The sequence below is a fragment of the Salvelinus alpinus genome, chromosome 10, assembly GCF_045679555.1.
Source record: "Salvelinus alpinus chromosome 10, SLU_Salpinus.1, whole genome shotgun sequence".
Taxonomy (NCBI): domain Eukaryota; kingdom Metazoa; phylum Chordata; class Actinopteri; order Salmoniformes; family Salmonidae; genus Salvelinus; species Salvelinus alpinus.
The window spans coordinates 45031833-45041636 of record NC_092095.1 but is presented as its reverse complement, the minus strand read 5'-3'; the positions used below and the strand labels follow the sequence as shown (position 1 = coordinate 45041636).

Below are 9804 nucleotides of genomic sequence, written 5' to 3'. Positions count from 1 at the left end.
CAACAGAGAACTGCGTATCCGACCTCTATATTCTTTCTACTTTCTACTCATGGTTCATCAACAAGCCTGCAATTTAAAGCATTTGATCTCCCAGGTGGAACTGTGATAGTTGTGTTTCTATGCACACATGCACATAGATAGTTTTTCAACAAAATCATTTTAATCGCTTGTCATACTGTGGGAATCACGTTTAGGTTGGAGTATGGGTATTTAAATCGTGATAGTGATGACATGGATGAGATGTGTGTTTTTTGGGGTTCTATTTACTTGGTGCGTCAGGAGCGCTAATTTCGCGTTAAAGCCTGAAATGCTGCCACCGTCTGGCTAATTTTGATAAAAGAACTTTTTTTCTCGCGTGAAAAATAGTAATAGTCTCACCAGATACTTCCAGTCTGGGGATGTTACATATAGGCCTACTGGAGCAACTCAACTAGATTTAATACCATTTATTTCATTTCATTGACTTAATTGACCCCGTAGCCCTATTCTGTTTTCTCTAAAATACAAATCTGCATGCACAGTTGACCTCTCAGCTAACACAACATTCTCAGTCATGGATAAATGATGCCCACTACTCCCATTTGGTGTTTAGGCTATGCGTAATCAACACACTTGTTATTCATTGTGCTGTAAAAACAAGTGCTTAATATAGGCTAACCTAAGCTCATGGTCCCTGCATAGAAAAACACCCCTTTTTGTAAAGCTACTGCTTTATTGATTTGTCTTATGGTGCATTTCCATACAGAATTTACCCCAGTGTTTTACACAAAAGGCTCAGACTTTTCTGTTTCCATCTATGTGGGCTGGCGTATCTCACTGGGCCATGGCTCCAGGGGACCTGCTCTCACTTGGGGCCACTGGTACTTTTCAGCTGTCCTTTACATAACAATGGCTAACTGTGAAGTTCAACATCTTCTCACAAAGCAACTGTTTTGATTATGCAGAGGTTGTTGATTCTGCTCCTCATAGCCCAAAGGCTGGCAGATGACGATATTGAGTTGTTTCTTCTTACCGTCCAAAGGGAGTGCATGCAGCCGGCTATACATTCGTGCCCCCGTGGACTGGTTTGTACATAAAACATTCTCCATTCAGGCTGCAAAGGTGTTGATTTCCTCCTTAACTAAATTGTATGGTGAGAAGGCGAGAAAATAAACGGGGAAAATATGCATACTTTCTTTATGAAACACCATTTTCCACACCCATGCTAGAGTGGCTAATGCCTAGGAATGCTAGTCTCGGATGTTGCGTATAGCATTCAGCCAATCAGGTTGCAGCAGCGTGTTGATTACCCCTGGCTGAACGCAGGGCGCAACATCAGGAAGTAGCATTAGCTACTCTAGCATGGTGGTGGAAAATGGTGTTTCATAAAGAAAGTACACATTTTTCCAACCTTTTTTGTCTGCATTCTCGCCATTAAATAGAGTTAAGGAGGAAATCGCTGCCTTTTCAGCCTGAATGGAGAATGTATTATGTACAAACCGGTCCACGGTGGATATGAGTGTATTGCCAGTTACATGCTCTCCCTTTGGACGGTAAAATGAAATTACTCAATATCAACATCTGTCGGCCTTTGGGCTATGCTCTTCACAATTCTACACTGTCAGCACTAGCTATGGAAACACAATTTCCCTAGTATAACATAAGGGTGTAACTAGAGTATCACTGGTGTTACAGTCAAAAAGCAGCACTAGTGTCTTTACAATAAGCAGGGGAGCAAATATCTGCCAACTCTTGGATCATCCTGCCAATTGTGGGCCACGATGCTAAATACTACCTACCTTTGATTTGTCTTGTCCTGCTCTCTGAACTTTAATGTCACAGCCTCCCTACACCCCCAAACCTCTTAACAGTCAAATGAAACCCCACTCAACACCCCATTTAACCCCCATGTCCCCCAGGCTCAGCTGCCCTGATTGGTTTCATAATCTTTCAAAAAATATTGTTATTTTTTCCCCAATCGGTGGTGCCAAGCTGGGTAGGGTGGGGGTGAGGCTACTGTAGAATGCCACCATTCTATTCAGCCAATATCCCCCACCCCCCTTATAGAGCATCTGGCTATTGTATTCCTAACCCCCCCAATGGGGTACCCCCCCCCCCCCCCACACGCACGTCAGAACAGATTAAATACAATCCCCAGGAGTGTCTAATAAGTGTTGTTCTCGGGTGTTATTGTTTATGGCATTGTGTTTGTGATCCTTGTGACGTTTGAACATTGCCTATTTTTCTGTTTTCGATTAAAGTGTTGATTCAGAGGTTTAAGCTTGACCACAACATGTGTTCTTGGTACTAACCACCACCTCTTAACAGACAAAAAAACATAGTGTACTGAGGAGAAGGCTTATAGCTACAATACTGGTAATCACCCAGAGAAACCTGGCCTGGCTTGGCCTTTCTGTGTAACGCCTGTCATCGGAAGGAGTGGACCAAAGCGCAGCGTGAAAAGTGTTCATGATTATTTATTTATCAAAAAACACTTGAACAAAGTAACAAAACAAATGCGAACAGTTCTGTCAGGTAACAGAGACTAAACAGAAAATAACTACCCACAAAACACAGGTAGAAAAAGGCTACCTAAGTATGATTCCCAATCAGAGACAACGATAGACAGCTGCCTCTGATTGGGAACCACACTCGGCCAAAAACAAAGAAATAGAAAACATAGAAATAAAGAAACTAGAATGCCCACCCTAGTCACACCCTGGCCTAACCAAAATAGAGAATAAAAGCCTCTCTATGGCCAGGGTGTGACATTCTGAGACAAACAGAAAACACAATTTTGTGTCATTGTTTTCGGTGGCAATTGTTGTTGTTTTTAACCATTAACAGTGACTTAAACCATTTGTATTGGTTATTTAGGAAATTGTTTAAATCCACAAACTGAAAAAGTCAATCTTGGGCCTCCCGAGTGGCGCAGCGGTCTAAGGCACTGCAGTGCTTGAGGCATCACTACAGATCCGGGTTCGATGAGGCGACGCACAATTGGCCCAGTGTCATCCGGGTAGGGGAGGGTTTGGCAGGCCAGGATGCCCTTGTCCCATCGCGCTTTAGCAACTCCTGTGGCGGGCCGGGCGCATGCACTCTGACACGGTTGCCAGTTGAAACATTGGTGCAGCTGGCTTCCGGGTTAGGTGAGCAGTGTGTCAAGAAGCACTGTGGCTTCGCTGGTCGTGGCGCATGGCTCTCGACCTTTGTCTCTCCTGAGCCCTTACGGGAGTTGCAGCGATGGGACAAGACTGTAATTATCAATTGGGGAGAAAAGTGGTAAAAAAGTAAATGCTGACTCACAGCAAGCTGTAAATACATACGCACGTCGCTCACTGTATAGTACAGTGTTCCAGAATAAACATAATGTACGCACTCTCTCCCTCAATGCTCTCTTACCTTGTTTCGCTCTCTTGAATGGTAATGTTTTGCTGTTTCTGTTTTTTTATGTCCCTCCTTCAACCCCCTCACTATCTAGCCTATAATCAAAAACTTTTCCACAAAAGTAGTGCTATGGTATTTTACTAGTCCTGTTGGCACTCCCACCCCCAAACATCTTCGCGCAGCTATGTTTCTGTCTCTCTGTTTTTGTCGCTCGTTCAACCCCCTCACCCTTTTTATTCACGTGTTCTTTCCATATACAGTACCAAACAAAAGTTTGGACACACCTACTCATTCAAGGGTTTTTCTTTATTTTTACTATTTTCCACATTGTAGAAAAAAAATATGGAATAACACATATGGAATCATGTACTAACCAATAAAGTGTTAAACAAATCAAAATATATTTTAGGTTCTTAAAGGTTAGCACCGTTTGCCTTGATGTCAGCTTTGCACACTCTTGGCATTCTCTCAACCAGCTTCACCTGGAATGCTTTTCCAACCGTCTTGAAGGAGTTCCCACATATGCTGAGCACTTGTTGGCTGTTTTTCCTTCACTCTGCGGTCCAACTCATCCCAAACCATCTCAATTGGGTTGAGGTTGGGTGATTGTGGAGGCCAGGTGATCTGATATATGTATTTTATTTAACCTTTATTTAACTAGGCAAGTCAGTTAAGAACAGATTCTTATTTTACAATCCCGGCCAAACCCTCCCCTAACCCAGACGACACTGGGCCAATTGTGCGCCGTACTATGGGACTCCAGATCACGGACGGTTGTGATGCAGCCCAGGATCAAACCAGGGTCTGTAGTGACACCTCCAGCACTGAGATGCAGTGCCTTAGACTGTTGTGCCACTTGGGAGCCAACACTCCGTCACATTTCTTCTTGGTCAAATAGCCCTTACACAGCCTGGATGTGTGTTGGGTCATGGTCCTGTTGGAAAACAAACGATAGTCCCACTAAGCGCAAACCAGATGGGATGGCGTACTGCTGCAGAATGCTGTGGTAGCCATGCTGGTTAAGTATGCCTTGAATTATAAATAAATCACTGACAGTGTCTTTAATTTTATTACACTTTTATTTAACTAGGCAAGTCAGTTAATTAAGAACAAATTCATATTTACATTGACGGCCTAACCCGGCCAAAACCCTAACCCGGACGACGCTGGGCCAATTGTGCGCCGCCCCATGGGACTCCCAATCACGGCCAGTTGTGATACAGCCTGGAAACGAACCAGGGTCTGAGATGCAGTGCCTTACACTGCTGCGCCACTCGGGAGCCCTAAGAAGAATCTCAAATTTAAAATACATTTAGATTTGTTTAACACCTTTTTGGTTACTACATGATTCCATATGTGTTATTTTATAGTTTGATGTGTTCACTATTATTCTACAATGTAGAAAATAGTACAAATATAGAAAAACCCTTGAATGAGTGGGTGTGTCTGTCACGCCCTGACCTTAGAGAGCCTTTTTATTCTCTATTTGGTTAGGTCAGGGTGTGACTAGGGTGGGCAATCTATGTTGTATTTCTATGTTGGCCTGGTATGGTTCCCAATCAGAGGCAGCTGTCTATCGTTGTCTCTGATTGGGGATCATACTTAGGCAGCCTTTTTTCCACCTTAGTTTGTGGGATCTTGATTTTGTATAGTTGCTGTGTAGCCTGCAGAACTTTACGTTCGTTTTGAATTCTGTTGTTTTTCGGTGTTCATTTTAATAAAAGTAAGATGTCCGCCTACCACGCTGCACCTTGGTTTCCTCATTCAAACGACGAGCGTAACAGAAGATCCCACCACCAGAGGACCAAGCAGCGTGGCCAGGAGGAGCAGGGATCCTGGGCCCGGGAGAAAAGGGAGTGGAGGACATCATGGACATGGGAGGTTATGGCAGGAGACAAGACCCTACCATGGAAGCAGGCGGAGGCAGCGAAGGAGCATCAACGACGACTCCGGGGTTCGCAACCACGACGGATGCCCGAGAGGCAGCCCCCAAATTTTTTTGGGGGGGGAACACGGAGTGGTCGGCGGGGCCAAGGGGTGAACCAGAGCCAGCCAGGGAGTCGAGTGTGTAACTCGACGAAAGATTCCGGAGAGAGGTGTTGGCGTTGAGAGCGCTGCAGAGCGGGTGTGCTGAGGAGCGTGACATCAGTCCAGTGTCATATGCACCACGCATCTGGCCTCCAGTGCGCCTCCCCAGTCCGGTACGTCCTGTGTCTCCTCCACGCACTCGCCCTGAGGTGTGTGTCACCGATCCGGTACAATGTGTGCCGGTTCTACGCACCGTGTCTCCAGTGCGCCTCCACAGCCCAGTGCATCCTGTGCCAGCTCCCCGGACTTGCCATGTGAAGGTGGTCCTTTGTCCAGGACGTGTTGTGCCAGCTCTACGCTCCAGACCTCCAGTGCGCCTCCACGGTCCAGTATATCCTGTGCCAGCTCCATGCACCCGGCCTCCAGTGCATGTCTCCAGCCGGGTACATCCTGTGCCTGCTCCACGCACGAAGCCTCCAGTGATGATCCATGGCACGAAGTCTCCAGTGATGATCCATGGCCTGAAGCCTCCAGTGATGATCCATGACCCGAAGCCTCCAGTGATGATCCATGGCCCGGAGCCTCCAGTGATGATCCATGGCCCGGAGCCTCCAGTGATGATCCATGGCCCGGAGCCTCCAGTGATGATCCATGGCCCGGAGCCTCCAGTGATGATCCATGGCCCGGAGCCTCCAGTGATGATCCATGGCCCGGAGCCTCCAGTGACGGTCTGCGGTCCAGAGCCTCCAGCGACGGTCTGCGGTCCAGAGCCTCCAGCGACGGTTCCATGTCCGGAGCCTCCAGCGACGGTTCCCAGTCCGGAGCCTCCGGCGACGATCTACGGTCCGGAGCCTCCAGCAACGATCCACGGTCCTGTTCCTCCGGCGATGATCCACAGTCCGGTTCCTCCGGCAACGATCCACGGTCCTGTTCCTCCGGCGACGATCCACGGTCCTGTTCCTCCGGCGATGATCCACAGTCCGGTTCCTCCGGCAACGATCCACGGTCCTGTTCCTCCGGCGATGATCCACAGTCCGGTTCCTCCGGCGACGATCCACGGTCCGGTTCCTCCGGCGACAATCCACGGTCCGGACTCCCAGGCGACGAGCTACGGTCCGGTTCCTCAGGCGACGATCCACGGTCCGGAGTCCCCGGCGACGATCTACGGTCCGGTTCCTCCGGCGACAATCCACGGTCCGGATCCTCCGGCGATGAGCCACGGTCCGGTTCCACAATAGCGGAGGGATCCACGAGCGGAGCGTGGTCTACGTCCCGAACCGGACCCTCTATAGAGTCAGGTTTTGCGGCCGGCGTCCGCACCTTTGGGTACTGTCACGCCCTGGCCTTAGAGAGCCTTTTTATTCTCTATTTGGTTAGGTCAGGGTGTGACTAGGGTGGTGTTAGAGGAATTTCATAATTCCTTTATGTGCTGATTAATTAAAATCACTCTGTCTGTTTCTAAGAATTTGTAAGATCCTTATTAACATAAAATAGACAGGGAACAGTCTTATTAAAAATAGATAATAGTATTTATTCTCGGAGCACGCTCCCATTTAACCATAAACAACAGTTTATATACAAAATATGACGTCATTGGTTACAGAATAAATCTCGTCCTCTTGACCAAGATAAAACAGGTTTGAAAGTTCATTCCAACTCACCAGCGCACACACATGACACACAATATCATTTATTCTCCTGAAGGCTCACTATATTTATTACCACTTTAGCAGACAACTTGAGATAATGGAAGACCTAAAAAGTTACTCACTGCCTTATCTAAACATCTCAGGGCTAAGTTGGGTCAGTTCAACCATAGTTTAACGATCCTTTTTGTTTACTTTATAACCCACAGTACAAACCTCTCTAACTAAGTTGGAATGGTGTTTATTATGGTTTAATTCCTCCTTGTTCATACTACATAATCCCTTCCTTATGAATTAACATTATTAATCAGATATAATAAGACATGGTAGAGTTTAAATTAGTTATAGTTTTATCTAAATGTAGAAATTGTTTAGTCATTATTCATAAAATTCCTAACAGGTGGGCAATCTATGTTGTATTTCTATGTTGGCCTGGTATGGTTCCCAATCAGAGGCAGCTGTCTATCGTTGTCTCTGATTGGGGATCATACTTAGGCAGCCTTTTTTCCACCTTAGTTTGTGGGATCTTGATTTTGTATAGTTGCTGTGTAGCCTGCAGAACTTTACGTTCGTTTTGTATTTTGTTGTTTTTCGGTGTTCATTTTAATAAAAGTAAGATGTTCGCCTACCACACTGCACCTTGGTCTCCTCATTCAAACGACGAGCGTAACAGTGTCCAAACTTTTGACTGGTACAGTATGTGATAACTGTTTTATGATTTGATTGTATTCCTCTCTGGGTGATTGCCAGGCAAAGCCATAGAAGAGGGTGGAATGAGGAATGTCTTACCATGATGATCATTTACAATGTTGCTAACCCGATACATGTAATCTTCACAGAGCTGAGTAGGGCAGAGAGGAGCCTGTAAGCCTCACAGCTGTAGCATGAGGTTGTGCTCCAAATGGCACCCTATTCCCAATATAGTACAGGGCTCTGATCAAAAGTTCTGCACTTGGAAATAGCGTGCCATTTGGGACACCGCCTAAGAGATGCAGCTGCTCTGCTCAGCCTCCCCACCACCTGTCACAATGCATAAATCCACATGATTACCCAGCATACAGGGGAAGTCTTGAGAATATTTGGCAACGTTCCCATTAGGTCCCTTAAGGGTTTCGGCGAAATGAACCAAGAGGTTCACAGCGCGATGCCATGAACCACAGCGATGCTGTGAACCAAGACGTGAGTTTCAATCCCAGGTGCGGAAACATTAAATAATAAACACTGTTTGAATAAATATACACAATGTAATCATGTACACTACCATTCAAAAGTTTGGGGTCCCTTAGAAATGTCCTTGTTTTTGTCCATTAAAATAACATAAAATTGGTCAGAAATACAGTGTAGACATTGTTAACTTCTAGTTCCTCCCAAACCCGGATCCGGGAGCACCCCCCACAGTAAAAAAGCTGACTAGCATAGCCTAGCATAGCGTCACAAGTAAATACAAGCATCTAAATATCATTAAATCACAAGTCCAAGACACCAGATGAAAGATACAGATCTTGTGAATCCAGCCATCATTTCTGATTTTTAAAATGTTTTACAGGGAAGACACAATATGTAAATCTATTAGCTAACCACGATAGCAAAAGACACAACTTTTTTTTCTCCACCATTTTTTTCCTGCATGGGCAGCTATCACAATTTCGACCAAATAAAGATATATATAGCCACTAACCAAGAAACAACTTCATAAGATGACAGTCTGATAACATATTTATGGTATAGCATATGTTTTTTGAGAAAAATGTGCATATTTCAGGTATAAATCACAGTTCTACATTGCAGCTGCAATCTGAAATAGCGTTGGAAGCAGCCGGAATAATTACAGAGACCGACGTCAATTACCAAAATACTCATCCTAAAACATTTCTGAAAAATACACAGCATACAGCAAATGAAAGACCAACATCTTGTGAATCCAGCCATCATTTCTGATTTTTAAAATGTTTTACAGGGAAGACACAATATGTAAATCTATTAGCTAACCACGTTAGCAAAAGACACCACTTTTTTTACTCCACCAGTTTTTTACTCCATCAGTAGCTATCACTAATTCGACTAAATAAAGATACATATAGCCACTAACCAAGAAACAACTTCATAAGATGACAGTCTGATAACATATTTATGGTATAGCATATGTTTTTTTAGAAAAATGTGCATTTTTCAGGTATAAATCATAGTTTACCATTGCAGCCACTATCACAAAACTCACCAAAGCGACTAGAATAACTACAGAGAGCAACGTGTATTACCTAATTACTCATCCTAAAACATTTCTTAAAAATACACAGCGTACAGTAATTGAAAGACACAGATCTTGTGAATCCAGACAATATTTCAGATTTTCTAAGTGTTTTACAGCGAAAACACAATATATCGTTATAGTAGCATACCACATGAGCTAACATCACCCCAGCATTGATTCAAGGCAAAAAGAGCGATAACGTTATCACCTCCAAAATATATTAATTTTTTCACTAACCTTCTCAGAATTCTTCAGATGACAGTCCTGTAACATCATATTACACAATGCATATAGAGTTTGTTCGAAAATGTGCATATTTAGCATCACAAATCGTGGTTATGCAATGTAATCAGTCAAAACATGGCATGCATTCTGGCCGGCGCAATCTTGGAAAGGCACCTAAGTTTACGATTATTTATCGATTAGATTGACAAAAAAAATACAGGTTGGACAGCTAATGAAAGATGGATTAGTTATTAATGCAACCGCTGAGTTAGATTTTTAAAATTAACG

General features: G+C 44.5%; 1 protein-coding gene and 1 long non-coding RNA gene across 2 annotated transcripts; one reads left to right on the top strand and one right to left on the bottom strand.

Moving 5' to 3' along the window:
- Positions 1-2438: 2438 nt before the first annotated feature.
- LOC139531361 (uncharacterized) lies at positions 2439-3572 on the bottom strand. Its single transcript, XR_011666345.1, has 2 exons — positions 3382-3572; positions 2439-3233 (listed from the first exon to the last, which is right to left on the bottom strand). It is a non-coding gene; the product is annotated as an uncharacterized lncRNA (long non-coding RNA).
- Positions 3573-5648: 2076 nt separating this feature from the next.
- Positions 5649-7698, top strand: LOC139531360 (uncharacterized). Its single transcript, XM_071327825.1, has 2 exons — positions 5649-6788; positions 7441-7698. Exon 1 carries the CDS (start codon positions 5877-5879, stop codon positions 6630-6632), a length of 756 nt encoding a protein of 251 aa, XP_071183926.1. The 5' UTR covers positions 5649-5876; the 3' UTR covers positions 6633-6788; positions 7441-7698.
- The last annotated feature ends 2106 nt before the right edge of the window (positions 7699-9804 follow it).